Source organism: Pongo abelii, chromosome 19, assembly GCF_028885655.2.
Source record: "Pongo abelii isolate AG06213 chromosome 19, NHGRI_mPonAbe1-v2.0_pri, whole genome shotgun sequence".
NCBI lineage: Eukaryota > Metazoa > Chordata > Mammalia > Primates > Hominidae > Pongo > Pongo abelii.
This window is the reverse complement of record NC_072004.2, coordinates 52,849,013-52,871,796: the sequence shown is the minus strand read 5'-3', so window position 1 is coordinate 52,871,796 and position 22,784 is coordinate 52,849,013. Positions and strand designations below refer to the sequence as shown.

The 22,784-nt window shown below is 46.0% G+C and overlaps 2 protein-coding genes across 25 annotated transcripts in view; one reads left to right on the top strand and one right to left on the bottom strand.

The window, feature by feature from the left end:
* GGNBP2 (gametogenetin binding protein 2) overlaps positions 1-22,784 on the top strand; it is a 141,419-nt gene that overhangs the window by 49,340 nt on the left and 69,295 nt on the right. The gene's annotated exons all lie outside the window — the stretch shown is intronic.
* Positions 1-22,784, bottom strand: part of MYO19 (myosin XIX) — a 67,686-nt gene that overhangs the window by 21,078 nt on the left and 23,824 nt on the right. For 13 of the 24 annotated variants that reach the window (XM_063718722.1, XM_054536803.2, XM_063718728.1 and 10 more), the window contains 5 exons: positions 18,242-18,374; positions 17,497-17,566; positions 16,851-16,953; positions 16,033-16,129; positions 15,487-15,908 (listed from right to left, as the gene is read on the bottom strand). In XM_063718722.1, coding sequence (XP_063574792.1) covers positions 15,772-15,908; positions 16,033-16,129; positions 16,851-16,953; positions 17,497-17,566; positions 18,242-18,374 — 540 coding nt within the window. In that variant the 3' untranslated portion in view covers positions 15,487-15,771. The other 11 variants (XM_063718713.1, XM_063718714.1, XM_054536800.2 and 8 more) reach the window with 11 other exon arrangements.

Genomic DNA, 22,784 nt, shown 5'->3' with positions numbered 1-22,784 from the left:
TATGGCTGTAGCTGTTGCGTGCTGTAGCCTGTGGTTTTATGGCCCTAATTCCATAATAAGCCTTAGTTTTAATTTTTCTCCTTCTACCCTGTAGCCAGAGTCTCCTGGGTGTGGGGGAAGGGACAGGACAATGGCTCTCTCTGCCCAATGGCTCTAGGCAACCTGCCACAGAAAAAAATCTTCACTAGAGCCAAATCAACCCACCTGCTCCTCCATCAAAGAAGAAGGTCACCTACCCCGTGGGGAGGAGGCCAGAACAGCCCAGATGCCCTCCACATTGGAGGTCTGAGCTTTGAAAGTGGCAAGTTTGTCCTGTAAATGTGCCAGGGCAGTGCCAGCTGTTCACAGCCCCAAGAGATGTCCTAGCTGGGGCAAAGGGAAGGAAGGGGTCAGGCAAACAGGCCAGGATTAGGAGGTCTGCCAGTTGGAGGACCTGACCCTAACCATAGGGCACAGCATCATTAAGCAGGAGCCAAGGGAAGGGGGTGTGTGACAAGCTCCATCGCTGTCCATGGTGCTGACTCATGCTTGCAAACTAGGTCCTGATTGTTTCTCCGAACCCTAGGATTCTGGAGAATCCTGTCCAACCTTCTTTTGATTATATTTCCTTTTCTGATGACAGTTTAGCATTTTTACACTGCTGCAGAATAAACAGAATCATGACATGTGTTTTGCAATTGATGCAATGGGTTTCAAGTAACGTTTACAATTCTATCACATTTCCAACATTTATAAGAAAGTATTTTCCCTTGGGCATTTTACGTGATCCTCTCCCTAAAACACCATTGCTATTCACATAATCTCAGCACACAGTGTAGAGGTGACGAGTGGAAAGAGGATAGCACCAGCAGGAGCTACTAGGTGAGTAAAGTTGGTCCCAGCAGGACACCTCCCCACCTGCAGATTTACTATTCTAGGGAGCCACCAAACAACCTTTGTGGAGCAGAACATGTTGTTTGAACCTTTCTAATTTTGTAAAGTCACTTAGCATGACAAACACTCTCCCGAGACATATTTAAGAAGTAGGTGGCAAGAATAAAAAGGGAGAAACTCCATCCCAGCTCCACTCTCCAGAGAAGAAAGAGTAAGGGACATACCCTAAGACAAAATCTGGTATTTTACCTGCTATAACAAAGACATGGGCTGCAGATGAGGAAAGACAGGAAATTTGCAAGAACTCAATATGAGATTATTTTAGGCCCATTTTCTTCCTACTCCTTGACCTGTATGCATTTTGGAGTGGGAGAAGTACAGGTCACTTGCTACCTGGTGAGTTTGGGCCAAGCAGTTAATCTCTCTGTATCTCTGCTTCCGTATCTATCAAGCTGATAACAACAATAATCCTTTACTGTGGTTTGAATGTTTTTGTTCCCTTCCAAAATTCGTGTGTTGGAAACTCAATCCCCAATGCAATAGTGTTGGGAGATGAAGCGTGTTGGGAGATGTTTAGGTTATGAGAGCTCTGCCCTCATGAATGGATTAATGCCCTTAGAAAAGGGTTGACAAAGGAAATTATCTCACTCTCTTTTTCCCTCCAACCTTCTGTTATGTGGACACACAGTATTCCTCCCCTCCAGATGATGCAGCATTCAAGATACCTTCTTGGAAGCAGAGAGCAGATACTCACTAAACAGTGAACCTGCCAATGCCTTGTTCTCGGACTTCCCAGCCTCCAGAACTGTAAGAAATATATTTATGTTCCATATAGATCACCCAATCCATGGTATTTTATTATGGCAGCACAAAGAAATTAAGACATCTTTCTTCACAGGGATCTTAGGAGGACTAAATGAAATAATAAATGTAAAACACCCAAAGCATGGTGAAGACTCAATAGATGATAGATTCTCCCCTATCTTATTTTTCTTAAATATTCAATGAGACTTTGAACACCACCTCAGAAATCCAAGAAGGCAAAAGCCACTTGAACTTCAGGTTACCGAAGCTCAACCCCCTTGCCTGCTCTAAATCCAGGAATAGAGGGGAAAGGGAAGACTTTTCAAGTCAATTCTCTTGTTAAGATATCTGGCCAGATATGGTGGCACATGCCTGTAATCCCAGAATTCTGGGAGGCTGAGGTGGGTGTATCACTCAAGCTCAGAAGTTAAAGGCCAGCCTGGGCAACATAGTGAACCTCTGTCTCTATGAAAAATACAAAAAATAGCCAGGTGTGGTGGCGTACGCCTGTGGTCCCAGATAAGGAGTCTGAGGTAGGAGTATCACCTAAGCCAGGGAAGTCAAGGCTGCAGTGAACTATGATTGCACCACTGCACTCCAGACTGAGTGACAGAGTAAGACTCTGTATTTTTTTAAAAAAAGATATCTGAGGGAAACCTTGAGGTCATGGAGATCAGCTAGTCATAAGAGAGCCATTGCCAGCCCCATGGAATCACACTCACACTCATCCCATAAAGAAGAAGGAGGAGCATATGACTAAATAACTTGCTCCCTGTCTTCTCCAATTCCCCACAATTCCTCTTCATGACCCCTCTGCCATAGACACAGGAAATTTTGGGAAAACAGGCATCAATGGCAGTCCTGTTCAGTGCAACCAGGGGGTAAATATCACAATAAAGTGATAGCGCTGGACTAAATGTCCTCTAATCTCCTTTAGTCATGATGCTACTATATGTATATTCTGACTTGCATAAGCTGCTTGGAGGCAGAGTTTGCATCTTAGATTTTGGCCATGTCACCCACAGCTCTGATTATAGACTTACCACATGAATGCACAAAACTTCAAAACATCATGTGGTTTACCATAAATATATGCAACTTTTACTTGTCAATTTAAAAATAAATAAAGTTTGGCACAAGACAGGGATGCCCTCTCTCACCACTCCTATTCAAAATAGTGTTGGAAGTTCTGGCCAGGGCAATTAGGCAGGAGAAGGAAATCAAGGGTATTCAATTAGGAAAAGAGGAAGTCAAATTGTCCCTGTTTGCAGATGACATGATTGTATATCTAGAAAACCCCATCGTCTCAGCCCAAAATCTCCTTAAGCTGATAAGCAACTTCAGCAAAGTCTCAGGATACAAAATCAATGTACAAAAATCACAAGCATTCTTATACACCAACAACAGACAAACAGAGACCCAAATCGTGAGTGAACTCCCATTCACAATTGCTTCAAAGAGAATAAAATACCTAGGAATCCAACTTACAAGGGATGTGAAGGACCTCTTCAAGGAGAACTACAAACCACTGCTCAAGGAAATAAAAGAGGATACAAACAAATGGAAGAACATTCCATGCTCATGGGTAGGAAGAATCAATATCATGAAAATGGCCATACTGCCCAAGGTAATTTACAGATTCAATGCCATCCCCATCAAGCTACCAATGACTTTCTTCACAGAATTGGAAAAAACTACTTCAAAGTTCATATGGAACCAAAAAAGAGCCCGCATTGCCAAGTCAATCCTAAGCCAAAAGAACAAAGCTGGAGGCATCACACTACCTGACTTCAAACTATACTACAAGGCTACAGTAAGCAAAACAGCATGGTACTGGTACCAAAACAGAGATATAGATCAATGGAACAGAAAAGAGCCCTCAGAAATAATGCCACATATCTACAACTATCTGATCTTTGACAAACCTGAGAAAAACAAGCAATGGGGAAAGGATTCCCTATTTAATAAATGGTGCTGGGAAAACTGGCTAGCCATATGTAGAAAGCTGAAACTGGATCCCTTCCTTACACCTTATACAAAAATCAATTCAAGATGGATTAAAGACTTAAACATTAGACCTAAAACTGTAAAAACCCTAGAAGAAAACCTAGGCATTACCATTCAGGACATCGGCATGGGCAAGGACTTCATGTCTAAAACACCAAAAGCAATGGCAACAAAAGCCAAAATCGACAAATGGGATCTAATTAAACTCAAGAGCTTCTGCACAGCAAAAGAAACTACCATCAGAGTGAACAGGCAACCTACAAAATGGGAGAAAATTTTCACAACCTACTCATCTGACAAAGGGCTAATATCCAGAATCTACAAGGAACTCAAACAAATTTACAAGAAAAAAACAAACAACCCCATCAAAAAGTGGGCGAAGGACATGAACAGACACTTCTCAAAAGAAGACATTTATGCAGCCAAAAAACACATGAAAAAATGCTCACCGTCACTGGCCATCAGAGAAATGCAAATCAAAACGACAATGAGATACTATCTCACACCAGTTAGAATGGCAATCATTAAAAAGTCAGGAAACAACAGGTGCTGGAGAGGATGTGGAGAAATAGGAACACTTTTACACTGTTGGTGGGACTGTAAACTAGTTCAACCCTTGTGGAAGTCAGTGTGGCGATTCCTCAGGGATCTAGAACTAGAAATCCCATTTGACCCAGCCATCCCATTACTGGGTATATACCCAAAGGACTATAAATCATGCTGCTATAAAGACACATGCACACGTATGTTTATTGCGGCATTATTCACAATAGCAAAGACTTAGAACCAACCCAAATGTCCAACAATGGTAGACTGGATTAAGAAAATGTGGCACATATACACCATGGAATACTATGCAGCCATAAAAAATGATGAGTTCATGTCCGTTGTAGGGACATGGATGAAATTGGAAATCATCATTGTCAGTAAACTATCGCAAGAACAAAAAACCAAACACTGCATATTCTCACTCATAGGTGGGAATTGAACAATGAGAACACATGGACACAGGAAGGGGAACATCATACTCTGGGGACTGTTGTGGGGTAGGGGGAGGGGGGAGGTATAGCATTGGGAGATATACCTAATGCTAGATGATGAGTTAGTGGGTGCAGCGCACCAGCATGGCACATGTATACATATGTAACTAACCTGCACATTGTCCACATGTACCCTAAAACCTAAAGTATAATAATAATAAATTAATTATTTAATTAAAAAAATAACCATACAAAAATAAATAAATAAATAAATAAAGTTAAAATTTTAAAAACCATGACAACTGACAAATGGGGGAAAAAAAAGTGCAGCCGTAATTGGGCCAGATCTAATATGGTTGATTCTCTCTGGGCCCAAACTCTTCAGAACCGTGGACAGCTCCTGACAGCCGGGAGAAGGGGGAAGTGGTTGAGCGGAATGGCAGAAAAACAAAAACTGGAATGTCAGAAAATGGAAAAGACCTGAGAGGTTTTCTAAATCCAATCATTTATTCTGAAGATAGAAAACTGGGGTTCAGAGAAGGGGAAAGAATTATTCTGGAGTCATGCAGTGACCAGGTGGGTTCACTCATTTTCTCATAATTCAAGAAAGTGCAAAAACAACTTCAACTCTGTAGAGTGAGACATAATATTTATATGTTTGTTCCCAATTTGAGCATTTCTGTCCCAAATCACAAAGAACAGAACAAGAGAATCTTTTTCTCAAGGTTTCCTTGTTACATTCTCTGTTGAACAAATTTAGAATAAGAGCTCCTTTCCTAGGCACGGAATCACACACAGACACAGACAGATACAGGCACACACACACACACACACACATACACACCACACTTTTCCCAACTATGATCTTATTTATTACTGTGCTCCTGGAGAGTGAGGGGCTTGACTCACCTCTCTCCAAGACAAAGGCCACCTGAGTTTAGGGACCACCCTCTTCCCTCTAGGATCAACTAAAAAAGAGTTGAATACTCTTTTTTAGTCATCTTTCTGCATCTGAACTTTATGTTCAGCTCCCCTAACTCCTTTGGACCAACACCCCACCAACAGAAACCAGGATAATATCTGCCCTACCAGCCCAAGCATTCCATAAGGGAGATGGCCACAATATCTTGCCAGGTTGGTGCTCCCTCTTACTGGGAGCCATACTTCCCTCATCAGGTTCACACTTCCTGTAAGATGAGAATGGGGTCTCCTCCAGCAGGCAGAGCCCTGTCTCTTCCTCTCACTCCACAATGCTTGGGATGATAGCTCAGAAAAATGGTGCAATTATTAGAAAATTATACTGAGGCCAGGAGTCCTTTCAGCAACCAGACACCTTCCTTAAAGTGTGAAGAAAGTGCAGCATCTAGGAATCTGAAATCTCTCTCACTACATTTTTACAAGTTCACATCCTACCTCCCACCCTCCTCATCTCAGCTTCAGAAATATCTCCATTATTCAGTGTCTCCAAAAGCAGGAACATGTCTGAGAACTTTGGTGCTAAGCTGCTAATTGGAGTCTGTGGCTTGAAGGGAGGGGGCAAGGAAACAGAAGTTATTGTGTCCCAGAGACACAATTATTCAGATTTCCTTGCTTGCTGGAATCCTGAGGCTGGACTGTCCCTTTACTCCCCTCCTGAAGGCAGTCACTTGTCTGCAGAGCCAGAACTAATAGCCAAAGTATGCAAGGTGCCTGGAGGTGGCAATGGCACAGCCTTGACAGGCAGAAAGTCTCCTCCCTAGTTCACTGATAACAAAGATCAGGCTGAATGCCTTGATGTCTTTCCAAGCCATTCAGGCTTCTCAACTTTGGGTTTGGGAAAGTCTCCAAACTCTCAACTCTTTTTTTTTCTTCAACTTTAAAGTTCTGAAGTACATGTGCAGGATGTGCGGGTTTGTTACATAGGTAAATGTGTGCCGTGGTTTGCTGCACAGATCATCCCATCACCTAGGTATTAAGCCCAGCATCCATTAGCTATTCTTCCTGATGATCTTCCTCCCCTCGACCCTCTGACAGGCCCCACTGTGTGTTGTATTCCCCCATGTATCCATGTGTTCTCATTGTTCAGCTCCCACTTATGAGAACATGCGGTGTTTGGTTTTCTGTTCCAGTGTTAGTTTGCTGAGGATAATGGCTTCCAGCTCTATCCATGTCCCTGCAAAGGACATAATAATCTCATTCCTTTTCATGACTGCATAGTATTCCATGGTGTGTGTGTACCACATTTTCTTTATCCAGTCTACCATTGATGGGCACTTGGGTTGATTCCATGTCTTTACTATTGTGAATAGTGCCACAACGAATATGTGTGTGCATGTATCTTTACAATACAGTGACTTATATTCCCTTGGGTATATATCCAGTAATGGGATTGCTGGGTCTAGTGGGATTTCTGCTTCTAGATCTTTGAGAAATCACCACACTGTCTTCTGCAATGGTTGAACTAATTTACACTCCCACTAACAGTGTAAAAACATTCCTTTTGCTTGGCAACTTCACCAGTATCTGTTGTTTCTTGACTTTTTAAGAATAGCTATTCTGACTGGTATGAGATGGCATCTCATTGTGGTTTTGATTTGTATTTCTCTGATGATCAGTGATATTGAGCTTTTTTTTTCATATGTTTGTTGGCCGCATGAAAGTCTTCTTTTGAGAAGTCTGTTCATATCCTTTGCCCACTTTTTAATGGGGTTGAACACTCACGTCTTAAGCATGGAAAGCCAGTACTAAAAGGGACTTTAGAAATCATCTCGTTTCATCTTCTCATTTTACAGATGGGTAAATATAGGCTCAGAGAGATTCACAAAGCAATTTAGCATTGATGTTCATCTCTGAAACTCAGAACTCCCAACCCTGGTCAGGAAAGTGGCACCGTGGTAAAGTAGAAAGGGCTCTGAAGTCAGACAGGACTGGCGTCCAAATCTTGACCCTGCCACCTGAAATGCTCTGTGTTCTTGGCAAAGTCACTTAACCTCTCTGGACCTGTTTCCTCAGTGTTTAAAATGGGGGTGAGGATAGGCTATTGTGAGGATTTAATGAGATAACGTGTATAGAAGTGCATCATATGCACTTAACAGATGGTCAAAGGAGTGAATTATTTCTCCCCACTCTAATTCCTCTCAACAGCAGTCTATCTGCAGCTCCTTCTTGACCTTCCCCAGCTCTTTTGTTTTCCCCCAAAGCTTGTGCTCCTCAGCACTCTCTTTTCCTGCCCCATCTATATGCCCAACTCCCCTCCAGAGTGGGTGAGGAAGGAGGGGTTAATAACAAGAGTTCTTGGGTCCCCTCCAGGTCTCTGAAGGGTAGCAAAATTCCCATGCAACCAAGCAGAGGCAGGGAACAGAGCAAGAGTGGGAGGAGACAGGCAAGGTCGGCAAGCTGTCCTCTTTGTTCCTGGAAAATGAGTGCAATTTCCATCCCTTTCCACGGAAGCTGAGTCCAGCACCAGTGTGTGGCAGCAGGCAGCAGAGGTGTTGCCGTGGTGAGTAATGGTCCTGGCTATGGCTCTGCCCTCAGCTTGTACCTCATGCCCCGAGGACGAACTTAGGGCTAATGAGTCAGGGTGAGTGACAGCTTTGACTTGGCCCTGGCTGGCACACCAGTCCCTCAAAACCCCTGCACTATTTCTTTTCTCCAGGGAGCCCTCCAAATCCCATCTCAGGAGATGTTGCTGGTGCTCATTTGACTCACTGCACTGGGGGAGATGGAGGCCCAGAGAGGGGAAGCTGCTCTCTCCTGCAGAGGCTGTGAGCTTTCTGACACTCTCCAGGGCCCTGTCAGCAGCCCACACAATTACCTGCAGAAGACAGAATTAAACCTCAGACACAGCTGACTTAAGCGTCAGCTTGCTAGCTATGTGGCCTTAGGTAAATTACCTAACCTCAATGTTCCTGCCTGTAAAAGTGTTAATAATAGTATCTCTGGGTCGTTAAAGGATGAAGTGGGTCAGGGCATTTAAAGCACTGTGCACAGTGCCTAGAACAGAGTAGGCACTTTTCATGCATGATTCTCCCTCTTGTACTCATTCACAGACCCTTTCCATCTTTCTCCTCTCCACCTGCTTCTCCAAACATTGCCGGGGAGGCAAAAATATCCAAGATGAGACTCACAGTAAATGTGTTCTCCAGGCTCTAAAGGAAATTAAAAGCCAGAAACCAGGGAAATCATGTTTTTAGGAGAGGCCCAGGGGTCCCTCAAGCCTGGGTTCCCATGACAGGGTAAGAGAAGCTCCTGCTGGATCATGTCCTGATCTTTACCCTGAGCATCATTCGATGGGAGCAGAGACAGAGGACAAGATGTTAAATCTTATATCTGTCACTTTCTCTGACCGCCAGGCCCTTGGAAGGGCCACTGAGCTCTGTGGTCTACAAGAGTGGCCTGCAGGGGCCTAGGGTAAATAATGTCCACTTGCAGGCCAGGGAAAGATTTGATTGAGAGGAGCATAGAGGAGGGCTCTGTGGGACGTAGAGAAAACCTCTTTCAGATCCTCTCCCTGACTACATTCACACACACAGGTGCATGCACCTGCCTGCTTGGAGGCACATCATAAGCTGCAAGCCTGACATGCATGTTTTTTTCCCAGGTAAGTAGGTGGGTATGCACAGGCGGGCCTCCTCACCTGTGTCCAGTGCTTGCAGGAGGGGCTGCATGTCCCATCTGAGTCTTAGTCCCACCCAGAGAGGACCTTCAGAAGCCTGGGTCTCATCCCCAAGCCCACTGGCAGATGGCAGATCTAAAAAGGCCCAGAGGAGTAAGGTGGCCTGTCAATGTCACCGAGGCTGGAAGTGGCAGAGGTGTGGCTCAAATCCAGGTTTTCTGACTCCAAATCTAGTGTTCTTTCCACCGAAGCATGACCACAGTGCACACACGCATCCCCACACACACTCTCACTGGCAAGTGGGCACACATACAGCTAGCAGAGGGCTCACTGTCACCAGCCCTGTTATATAGGGCTGTATTCATCAGTTTGAACCCTTCTAACACCTGTAGGAGGTAAGTATGTATTATCCCTATTTTTTCAGGTAAGGAAACTGAGGCACAGAGAAGTTAAGTCACTAGTCCAAGGACACATAATTAGAGCCCAAATGTGAATTTTGAGCAGTCTGGCATCAGAACTTGTTAACTTCCATTATCTCTGCTATAGTGCTATATCTGTGCACGAGTGCTCACACACTCACATTCATATACACACTCACATACTCACACATTGGTCTTGAGTGATCTGGGCGCTCACCCCTAGATGCAGCAATGATGCCAAGAACAGAGAGAGGAAGCTGGCTCCGGCCCTAGAGTGGACCTCCTTCCTGGAGAAAACAGGAACATCTCTCCCAACTCTCTCTCCCCTTGCCCTGCCCCAGCACCTGCACGAGAAGAAAAAAACATCCACCATTCCCTTCCTCATTCCAACCCCATCTCTCTAAGCCCCCATCTGCTTGGTTCCCCAAGGGCTTCCGGTTGCATTGCAAAGATGTCCTGGCAGTAGGGAGGCAAGAACAGAATGAAATATATATAACATCTTATTAGTAAAGGACATCTGAGCCTCTAATTAAAATTTGCCTAACGACCCAACTTCTCTGTCATTTTTGCTCTTAGAGAGATTAATTTAAGGTGACAGGTACTTAGGCAAAGGAAAATTAAGTTTTCCTTTAAAAAATTAAAGAGGAAAAGAGTGGCTTGCTCCCTTATTTATTTGTCTTTAAAATTTTTATTTATTTGTCAAATTCCCTCCCACTCTTTTCCAATAAAACCTAATGATGGAGAACAATTTGGTGAAGGGAAGGAGACTGAAAGAAAAGTGTCATGGGGTAGCCTGGTGGCACCCACTTGCCCTGAGGAGGGCTGTTTGTGGTTCCCCTGCTTAGGAGCCCCTAACTGCTCATTGACAAGCCTGCCGGCAAGCTGGCTGATTCTGCTCGGGTTCTGGGGGAACCTGTTTCCATTTAGCTTGTTTGACTTGGCTGTGCCAGTGGTATCTGTTTCTCTACGGAACAGATGGTGGGTAACTCTCCCCCAACACAGGGCTGCAGCCCAGCTTTCCGCCTCAGCATATTTCCCCAAGCAACAGGCTGCAGCCTTGAACACACTCTGCTTTCAGGAACCAGGTGGGAAATTCAAGGGATGCAGCTGTGGTCTTTCTGTGTGACTCCTCTCCCTGTCCTTTGTCCTCCCGACTCCTCTGGTCTCTGAGTACAGAGGAGAGGGCCATCCTGACAAGGAGACAGGGGCATGGACTTCAAGATATTCCAATCTCAGAGTTCAGATCCTGCAAAAACCTATCGGGATGGGTCTAGAGATTACAGAAACATGTCCTTAGCATTCCCCACTTACCACCTTTTTCAAAAGTAGTATTCCTGGCCAGGGTCGGTGGCCCATGCCTGTAATCCCAGCACTCTGGGAGGCTGAAGCAGGGGAATCGCTTGAGCCTAGGAGTTCCAGATCAGCCTGGGCAACATGGCGAAACCCTGCCCCTACAAAAATACAAAGATTAGCCAGGCATGGTGGCATATTCCTGTAGTTCCAGCTACTCAGGAGGCTGAGGTGGGAAGATCGCTTGAACCCAGGAGGTGGAGGTTGCAGTGAGCAGAGATTGTTCCACTGCACTCCAGCCTGGGTGACAGAGTGAGACTCTGTCTCAATAATAACAATAATATTCCTTTTTTTGTCCCATAGGCTCCTCTTCAGACTCTCTGATGCTCTGTCTCTTCTCACTCTTCCCAGGGCATCCTACTCCATCCTCACCCACATTTTCATCCCCACCCCACCCCACCCCACCCAGCTCTCAGATCTCACCCCCACCCAACCTGCTCCACTCCACTTCCTAAGGCCTCTCTGCTGCTCTTTCTTCATTCTTCAGGATATTAGCTTTGAATCAGGTGTTCCCAGTAGACTAAGAGATGGAGAAGATGGGCAAGAAGGAGGGAGAGAGGTGAAGAAGGAGAGGAATCCTTTTTTCTAGACACCTAAGTCCTGCTCCTAACCCCTCTCTCTCTTTATCTCCATTTCCCTCTCCAGCAGCATGACTGATGCTGGGATATCTGTCAGGTTTTACTTCCTAGGGAGCCAAGGGAGGCTTTTCTAGCAATTAGGCCAAGGCCTCTAATCCAAGAGAGCTCTAACCACCAGGCAAACAATAACTCGGTCCACTGGGCCCTGTAGAGAGGACAGGAGGAGCAAGAGAGGTGTACTCAGGGTTCCTCTCCATCACCTGGCCACAGGGCTGGGGCCAACCCACAGGAAGGGGCTGCTGAGAAGGTGAGGGTGGGTGGAGACCAGTGTGGGGATAGATAACTCAAAAGCCCATCCATCCACAGGCTCAGTTCAGCCCCTGCCAGGCCACCTGCACTGCAGTTCCCTCATGGCACAAGTGGGCCCCCAGTCCCGAGGTCAACAATGGCATCCTCCACTCTAGAACCGGCCCCAGCCCAGAGAAGATGAGACTACCACACAAGACGCTGACATGTACAACACTATACAGGGGTTTCTTCCTCACAATTTTTCTTAAAGTAATTGCTCTGCAACTTCTTTCACTTCAGTAAATAAACTGGCTCTTTTTGCAACAGGGGCTGTGCAAATGTCCTGTGGTCAGAAGCTCACTCTATCTGTGTTCATCACACTTTATCTGCTCATCTTGGAGTGACTTGTAGGCAAAGGCTTTAAAAGCCTTTGACCTCAAATTGTGACCTGAAATTAGCTTTGAGGCAGTGGTAACTAGTCTCTTGCTGAAACGGATTTAGTGTGGCCTCAGCTGCCCTGGACCGTTTTCAACTCAGACGATCTGGTTCCCCCAGCAGAGCTTCTCAGGCTCTTGGCTCTTTGTGGCGTTTATGAAAGCAGGGGACCCTCTCCCCAGAAAGGTGCCCAAGGTCTCATGTGCACATGCACACACATACACTCATTCTGGCTCATCTGAGAGGATTCTGGGCCCCTGAAGCCCTTACAATGCCTGCTGAAGAATCTCAGAACTCAAGGTGAGAAATCATCCTTAACCACATGGCCAGAGGGTAGAGGTATCCATGTAACCTACCAGAAAAGGCCAGGACCCCACCTCCACCACTGTGCTACATGCTGTGGGCTGAGCCTCTGGCTTTACCACAATCTATCAAACTCCTAGGTGATGTACAAAGGCACAGGGAGACAGAGAGGCCCATTCAGCCAAGGATCTGAAGCAGGAACTGCGAAGGCTCTAGATCACCTTTGGGGCCTGCCTTGCCAGCAGACAGCTGAGCAGGCTCTCTTCACCTTGCTGAGACTAAAGCAGCCTCCTGAACTTTAATAATGAGCTGAATTCTGGCCAGGAATGTAGCAACTTTCCCACTCAGAAAGAGGCCACAGGTGCTGCTTGGGGAAAACCTGGGAGCTGTGCCCTGCTGTGTCCAGGCGTTTGAGGAGCAGGGAGAGGAACCAGTCTGTCTTATCCCCCACCCTGGGACTGTGCCTATTGCCTGATGTTGTCTGGCCCAACCCCGGACAGGAAGAGCACTTGTTGGGAGGACAGGGGCCAGAGTAACTGCTCACCGTGCATAGATCAGTTTGGCCAGGCAGTCTCTATGGGTGTCACACTCGGCTCGGGGGCAGGGCTTCTGGAATACCTGCTGCCGTCTGCCTGCCCTGATGGTTCTAACCTGCACCGTCTCCAGCAACATGTCCTCTGGGAGCCCCAGCAGCGAGGCTGCCGTCCTGACAGAGTCTGGGAGGGGCAAATCCTCTTTAGGCAAATCACTCTCCATCCAGTCCTCTTCACGAGGCACTGTGAAGTCATCACAGCGGGACCATGACTTGCCCAACTGGACAGAAGAAACCTAAGTTCTGATCAGTGAAGTGACTCACCAAAGGACTCCATAAACGGCAGTCAGAACTCAAACCCAGCACTTTCATGTACCAGTCCATGCTGCCAAGTATGGGACAAATCACTTTACAAACCTCTGACTCATTTTCTCATCTTTAAGATGGGGACGATACGGTCTGCCTCACCAGACAGGGTGAGGGCCAGGCCCTATGGTGGGTGGCATAAGCAAGGGCATCAGATTCCAATTTTCACCATCCGGCCTTCCACCCAACCCCAGCAATGCTGGCTACCTTCCTGACAAGGCCTGCCATATCCCACACCCTGACCCTCACACTTGGCATCATCCATCGGCTGGCAGGGTTGGGCTTCATCCTCGGAGGCAGCAAACTGGATATTGCCAAGGTGCAGCAGTCCAGCTAGGACCTGGGGGAAGGAAGGATGGGTGGGAGTAGGAGAGGGCGTGACGTGGGCCTACTCTGGGAAGGGCCGTTCTGCTGAGTACAATCACAACAGCAGAAGGGCAGCTCCCGATCATGGCCCAAGTGTGCCCATCTCTGCCAGGCACAATTCTATACAAGTTACATGCACTGCCTCATTGCATCTTTTCAACAACCTGTAAGGTATGTGCTACGCCACTGCCTATGATAGAGATGAGACTGAGGACACGTGCTTCCCAAGGGGAAAGATGGGATGAGAACCCAGGCTGACTTCAGATGTCTGCCGGGGCAGCCCATGGGCCTCCATGCCCGCCCATCCTCTACCTTTCTGCCCCCTGCTCTCTAAGAATAGACTGGTGACTGGGGGCAGGGCTGCTTCTGTGTGCCTGCTGGAGGCTTGTCTCTGCTTCCTTGAGCCCTTTCCCACTGCCAGGCTTCTGAGAGCCCAGCCTGCTGGAGGAACTGTGACCTTGGTCTGTGTCCGATGGGTGCCCCTTTGCCTTTGTACTCAGTGTTACACACAGACAAGCCCCCAGGGGCTATAGACAGAAGCTCCCCTCACCCCACCAAGGCCGAGCAACTTCAAAACCCTCAGACCCAGCTAGGCATGGTGGCACACGCTTGTAATCCCAGCACTTTGGGAGGCTGAGGCAGGTGGATCACTTGAAGTCAGAAGTTTAAGACCAGCCTGACCAATATGGTGAACCTCCATCTCTACTAAAAATACACACACTCACACACACACACACACACACACACAAAATTAGCTGGGTGTGGTAGCACATGCCTGTAATCCCAGCTACTTGGAGGCTGAGGTAGGAGAATCACTTGAACCCGGGAAGAGGAAGTTGCAGTGAGCTGAGATTGTGCCACTGCACTCTAGACTGGGCAACGAGACCAAAACTCCATCTCAAAAAACAAGCAAACAAAAAAAAAAAACCAACCACCCTCAGACCTGACACAGGGACCCCACCCACCATTCCTATATGGTCCCAGGCAGGGTGCCTCCATGTGCTACGGGTCTTCCGGCCACAACTTGCTCCAGAAGACTGCCATGCCCACCAGGCAGAAGGGCTGTGGCAGAGGGTCATGCCACCCCCAAAGCACTCCTGCCCTGACTCCCAGTGTTGTCCACTTATCCTGGGCTTGTCCTCAGGTGCTGTCCTTCTGTCAAGTTCTTACCTGGCAGTGTCTGAGTAGCCCCCATCTGGAGGGTCACTTTCCACTGCATTGCTACCTCCCTGAAGTGGCCTCCCTGTCTCGACTGCCAGGCCATCCTATCTATCCCCTCCTGCTGCTCTAGAGGGTGAGGAAGATGAGAGGAGGCAGTCAGCTCTGTCAGCAAAGACAGAAGGGAGGCCCCCCTAGTGTGACTGAGAGGAGCCCAGCTCACCTGGGGCAGTCTCATGTTCCAGAGGACAATGGGGCATGGTTTGGGGGAAGACAGAGAGGGTATGAATTTGGAATTACTATGTCTGGTACTCTGTATCACCACTTAGTGGTATCCGACCTTGGGCACGTCACTTTACCTCTGGTTTTCTCAGGCATAAAGGGAAATAAACACACACAGAGGACTGTTTAAAAAACTAAGTGAGCAGAGAAGTGTGAACATGACTTGTAAGTTTTAATGTACTAGACAAGCAAGGCGGTAGCACTAGTTCTCTCTTCTGATCATGCAGTACCTTGCTCTCTGCCCCCATGGATCAGTTACTGCATTCTGTACTCTAGCACTGTGTACACATCACTGTTCCTTACGCCCCGTCCACCCCACCACCTGGTCTCCAGCCTCAGCAGAACAGAGAGGTGACTGATTCCCTGGAGGTAGCATAGAGGGGCCCAAAGTCCTAGATCCTCAGGGAAAGACCAACTCCATGTCCAGGGAAAGGCTCTATGAAAGGGGCTGCCTGTCATCTCTGCCAAACATAAGTGGCGTGGCTTTTCTTCTGACCTTAAAGATGTTGTTCTGGGTAGGGGTGTCAATGCCCAAATGGAGCATGGCCTCTCTGGTCACCTCAAAACAATCCTCTGAAAAAGAATCCAAGTTCAGGGGCAGAGGTCAGCAGCAGCAAGATGCGAGGGAGGCAGGCTCTGTACAGAGTGGGTGGGTGATGCTGGGTCAGTGCAAGGTGCTAGATGGGGCTCCCCTTACCTTCTAAGCTCCTCTCTGGGTTGGGCAGCCAGGAGAAGGCAGCTCCCACAGGGAGGTGCCACTGGAGCCTCTCGTCCTCACTGGCTCCTTTGCAAATCTGTGGAGAAGGGTAGGTGGGAGGCGGGGTAGGGGGTTTGAGAAAAGTCCAGGCCTGCATAGGCATGGGGTTGGGATGAGATGAGTAAGAGATGGTAGCAACATCACAAGGCTCAGAGGTCCCTTCCGAGAGCCCAGGGCAGGTATGGGGGCAAAAGATGCCGTAAACATAGCCCTGGATGCCTCAAACCTGATGCAAAAGAACCTTGCTCTAGGGAAACCTGCAGTCTGGTGAAAAAAGGACAATTCCTGCCCAGGGAGCCCGTCGTCTTGACGTGGGAGGCATACCCATCACCTAAGGATGCTCCGATTCTGAGAGAAAGGGAGACATCCTATCCATGCCTTGGGGGACTCCCAGTCCGATGGAAAAGGCACAGCTCTAGGGAAGCCCTTGTTCTGCTAGAGACAGATGCCATTCTAGGAGAGCCCTTAGAATGATAAGAGTGACACAGCTTCCACCCTAGAGATACAGTCCCAGCCTCAAGGACCTTCTGGTCTGATGGAGGAGGTAAAACATACCCCCAGGCCACAACTGTGCTGGGAGTCAAGGTGCAGTGTGAGGCAGAAGTGTTGCATGTGAAGTCTGCAGGAGAAAGTGGTGGCTCCATCAAAAGCTAGGTGAAGGAGCCAGGCATGGAGCATTCTAGGGGGTGGGGGGTTAAAAAACATGGACCCATCCCTGTCCCGCAGCTGGGGCGCTGTAGGCCCCATTTGGCACAAACCTGATAGAATATGTGGAAGTTCCTCTCACTGGAAGCCTGGCAGGCCACTCGAGTTTTCTCTAGGAGGTAGGTCTGGACTGCGGCTCCAGTCATTTGCTGAGCCCTGGGGTACACACAGGCCAGAGCCCGTTAGTTGCCCATTCATTCCATAGCCCAATTTGGGTGTGCCAGATTGCCTGCCACCTGGCAACTCCCCGCCAAGCTCTTCCACTTAGCCAATGGGCATTGAGGGGTGGGGACCACTCAGAATGTCCTTGGGTGTCCTGGAATATTCCCCTGCATCTAGCTCAGGCGGACAGGGCCAAGGCCTCTGCACATCACTTTGCTCTACCCCAAGACAGGAGTCGAAGTCCCAGCTTCAAGCTCAGGGATATGGTCCAAAGAGGTGGCAATTTAGCTAGAAGTCCCTGAGCAAGAGTAGAAGACAGGAGGAACCCAAGCCTGAATAAGCGCACTGCCCCGGGGTTCACCAAGGGGAGAGGAGCTATAGTTCTCCAGGTGCAAAGATCACACCTGAGGTAAAGGGCATGCACCAGGAGGAGCAGGGTTTTTGCCCAGAGGGGTGGCCCAGGCCAGATACTGCCCCAGCCACTTTCAACCTCCCCAATCCCGTCCTCCCACTAGCCAGGGCGACAGCAGCTATTACCTGTTCAGCTGGAGCTGGATGAACTTCCCAAAGCGACTGCTGTTGTTATTCCTCAGCGTACACGCATTCCCTACAGATCACACCTATGTTTATTTCACTCCCCTGGGTTTGCAGAGTCCTCATAAGCCAAGGTGGCTGCAGGTCTCTGGAGGTCATGTTCCTGTGCTCAAGTCACCTAAAGGCCCCTTTGTTGGTTTTCATGTCATAGGGGACTGGACTAGAAAATGGGCCCTCACACTTTAGCAAGTGGGATTCAGGCGAGTTAGAAAAACTTCCCGGCAAGAAATTGGAATGAGCAAGCCTAGGCAGTCAGGGACCTTTCTTTGAAGGGAAAGGTCAAAAACAATCAGCTGTCACTACTGACTTTAGACAGGAAGGCACATCTGGGTTCCAGTGCCAACACACACACTAATCACCTTGTATCCCTTAACAAGTGCCCTTCATTGAACCATCAGGAAACTGGATAGAAGGACAGAATTTGGACGAGCTAAGCCACCAGGTCTTCTCCAGCAAGACTGTTATGTGTGCCTAGGCTGGAGCGAGGAAGAGGACTGAACGACATTACCTCTGTTAGAATGATGCTGAGGAGTACCAGGGAGAGGTTGGGGATCTGAGGCAGTGAAGGATACACTCATCCTCCAACCCCACCCAAGAGAGGGTCTCAAAGCACTGCCCCTCTCCCTGGAAGGTGGAAAATCCCAGAGGAAATGGGACTGAGATACTGTGCAAAGGAGCCCAAGCTCACCAAAAGCTTCCATGACAGGGTTGGAGTTCGGGATCCTCTGTTCTATCCTCTCTGCAATCTTGTGGCTCTCCCAAGATGCAGGTGAGGCGGCCACCACAGCATAGAACTTCATTAGGCAGCGAGATGTCCATGTCTGTGGCAGAAACAGCCCTGTGGGAGCTGTATCTATGTTCCCGCCCACTTCTGAGCCTGCCTGAGAACAGCACCCACCAGAGCTCTCTTCTCCACCAGTGTGTTGCTGACAAAATGGGTGAAGGCAGAATTCAACCCTGGCCTCGGGCAAGGCACTTCCTCTACCTGTGTTTGTAAAATGGGAGTACACATCTGTTTCTCCCAGCTCTGTGGCAGACACTGAGCTATCGAGGCTTTCTGTGTATGTCTTTTTTTGCAAACTCTGCAAAGGTGTGATTATACAATTGTTTATAAAACAATAAAACCAATGCATAGAAATTTAAAAATTTATTAAAAATCATGCATCTACTTAATGACAGGGCTCCAATTTATACCCAAGCAGTCTAATTTTTTTTTCCGAGACAAGAGTCTCGTCCTGCCTCCCAGGCTGGAGTGCAATGGCACAATCTCGGCTCACTGCAACCTCTGCCTCCTGAGTTCAAGCGATTCTCCTGCCTCAGCCTCCCGAGTAGCTGGGATTACAGGCGCGCGCCACCACGCCTGGCTAATTTTTTATATCTTTAGTAAAGACGGGGTTTCACCATGTTGGCGAGTCTGGTCTCGAGTTCCTGACCTTGTAATCTGCCCACCTTGGCCTCTCAAAGTGGGATTACAGGTGTGAGCCACCGCACCTGGCCCCAAGCAGTCTAATTTTAAAATTCATACTCTTTTGTTCTTAATCAGCTGAAGTGAGGTATACTTTCATTTTAACTTCTAATTGTTTGTGGCTAGGACATAGAAATACACTGTCTTTACATATTGACCTTGTATCCTAACACCTCACTAAACTCTCTACAACTTTTTAGTTGCAGTAAGGTGGCAACTTACTTTGTAGATTCTTTAGATTTTTCTTTGGGATAAGAGATATTTCTATCTTCTGAAAGACTTTATGTAGAACTGGTAACATTTCTTCCTTAAATGTTTGGTAGAATTTGGCTAATTTGTGTATTTTTAGTAGAGACATGCTTTCACCATGTTGGTCAGGCTGGTCTCTAACTTCTGACCTCAGGTGATGCACCCACCTTGGCCTCCCAAAGTGCTGGATTACAGGCATGAGCCACTGCACCCAGCGAGAGTTATCATTTTATTCATCTTTTCAGAGAAAAGTCTTTTATTTCATTAATATTTTTTCTATTTTATTCATCTTCACTTTTTCCCTTCTTCTGCATACTTTGGGTTTATTCTGTTCCCCTCTAGCTTCTTAAGGTATGCCACAGACTGAATTGTGTTCCCCTCAAATTCATATTTTGAAGCCCTCACTCCCAATGTGACTGCATTTGGAGAAGGGATCTTTGGGAGGTAATTAAGATTAAATAAGGTAATGAGGCCAGGTGCAGTGGCTCACGCCTGTAATCCCAGCACTTTGGGAGGCCGAGGTGGGTGGATTGCCTGAATTCAGCAGTTCAAAACCAGCCTTGACCAACATGGTGAAACCTTGTCTCTACTAAAAATACAAAAATTATCTGGGTGTCATGAATGGCATCCACCTGTAATTCCAGCTACTAGGGAGACTGAGGCAGGAGAATCGCTTGAACCCGGGAGGCACAGGTTGCAGTGAGCTGAGCTTGCACCGTTGCACTCTAGCCTGGGCAACAATAGCGAACTGTCTCAAAAAAAAAAAAAAAAAAAAAGAGGTAATGAAGATGTTGTGCTTTCATTTTATTAGTTCAAAATATTTTCTAATATCGACTTGGTGATGAAATTTCGGACAAGGCTGGACGCAGTGGCTCACGCCTGCAATCCCAGCAATTTGGGAGGCTAAGGAGGGCGAATCACTTGAGGCCAGGAGTTTGATATCAGCCTGGCCACCATAGTGAAACTATAACATCTCTACTAAAAATACATAGTCTCTATTAAAAATACAAAAATTAGCCAGGTGTGGTGGCATGCACCTGTAATCCCAGGTACTCGGAAGGCTGAGGCAGATGAATCACTTGAACCCAGGAGGTGGAGGTTGCAGTGAGCTGAGATCACACCACTGCACTCCAGCCTGGGACAGAGGATCTCAGGAAAAAAAAAAATAATTTTATATATATATATATATATAAAAAATGTATATATACACATAAGTATGTGTATACATATATAAGTATATATGTATATATAAGTATATATGTATATATATAAAAGTACGTGTATATATATATATATAGAGGTATATATATATATCTGTCTCCTTAGAAGATAATCACTAAGGCAAAAATGGTAACAATGTTTATATGATAGCATGGCATCATTAAAAAAAGGAACTAAGATCACATGGAACAATTTAAAAAATAAGATGGTAGATTTAAACCCAGGCATAGTGAGATAGATAGACAGATAGAGAGATTTTTTTTTTCTTTATAGTATCATTGTGATTTTATCTTTGACCCATAGGATATTTAGAAGTGTGTTGTTTAATTTCCCAATGTTTTAGGATTTTCTAGGTGTCTTTGTTATTTATTTCTAGTTCAATTCTATTCAGCTCAAGGAACATAGTTTGTATCATTTTAATCTTTTTTTTTGTTTTTAGACAGAGCCTTGCTTGCTCTGTGTGAGTAAACTGGGACTACAGGCACAAGCCACCACGCTTGGCTAATTTTTGTATTTTTTTGTAGAGATGGGTTTTCCCCACATTTCCCAGGCTGGTCTTGAACTTAAGCAATCCATCAGCCTTGGCCTCCCAAAGTGCTAGGATTACAGGTGTGAACCATCGTGCCTGGCCTCAAAATGTAGTTTTGATTTTATGTATTTTTCCTTTCAATGACAGCAGATTTTACTTCATGTATTTTGAAACTGTAATTAGGTACACACCTGTTTAGAACTGTTTTCTTGATGAATTCACCCATTTATCATTATGAAATGTCTCACCTTATCCTTAGCAACATTGCTTGTTCTAATGTAACCACTTCAGCTTTCCTTTATGAGTGTTAGGATGTTATATTTTCTTCCATCCATTTAGTTTGAACTTATCCATGAGTAGACCACTTATATTTATTGTAATTGTCACTATGCCTGGAATTAAATCTACCATCTTGTTATTTTTTAAATTGTTCCATGTGATCTTAGTTCCCTTTTTTCTTATTGCCTTTGAATAAATTCAGCATTTTAATGATTCCATTCTATCATATAAGCATTGTTACCATTTTTGCCTTATAGTGATTATCTTCTAAAGAGACAAAAAAATAAAAGATTTTACATCTGTGATGCTGAAACTTACCCCTTTGTGTAGATCCAAATATTTATCTGGTTTTCATATTCTTTTGCACTAAAGAATTTATCACTTCTTGCAGTGCAAGTCTGCAGGCAATGAATTCTCTCAACTTCTATTTGTCTTAAAAAGTCTTTATTTCACTTTTATTGTTGAAAAATATTTTTGCTGATAACAGAATTCTAAGCTGACAGATTTTTTTCTTTCAGCACTTTAAAGGTATCACTTTTATCTGTGGGCTTGCAGTTTTTGTCAAGATTCCTATTGTCATTCTTATCTTTGTTCATTTTTATGTAATACTTATTTTCCTGGCTTCCTTTAAGATTTTTTTTTCCTTTTTTTTGAGACAGAGTTTCACTCTGTCATGATCTTGGCTCACTACAACTTCCTCCTCCTGGGTTCAAGCAATTCTCCCACCTCAGCTTCCAAGTAGCTGGGATTTCAGGCACCTACCACCATGCCCGGCTAATTTTTTGTATTTTTAATAGAGACGGGATTTCACCATGTTACCCAGACTGGTCTCAAACTCCTGACCTCAAATGATCCGCCTGCCTCAGCCTCCCAAAGTGTTGGGATTACAGGCGTGAACTACTGCACCTGGTCCTTAAGATTTTTTTCTTATATTTAGTTTTCAGCACTTTGACCATAATGTGCCTAAATGTGTTTTCTTTGTATTCACTCTACTTGGTATTTTTTGAGCTTCTTGGATCTGTGCTTGCCATCTTTGGTTAATTTTGTAAAAATATTACTTTGGATCCATGTCCTCTCTCTACTCCTAGGACACCAATTACAAGTACAGCTGACCCTTGAACAACACGTGTTTGAACTGCATGGGTCCACTTATGCGTGGGTTTTTTTCAATAAATCTCTCCTGCCTCCCCTTCTATTACTTCCACTACCTCTGCCACCTCTGAGACAGCAAGACCAAGCAAGACTGTCCTCTTCCTCCTCAGCCTACTCAAAGTGAAGATGACGGTGATGAAGACCTTTATGAGGATCCACTTTCACTTAAAAGTAGTAAATCTATTTCTTCCTTATGACTTTCTTAATTTCATCTCTCTAGCTTATTTTATTGTAAGAATACAGTATATAAGACATATAACATACAAAATATGTACTGACTGTTATGTTATTTGTAAGGTTTCCAGTTAACAGTAGTTAATCAGCAGTTAAATTATA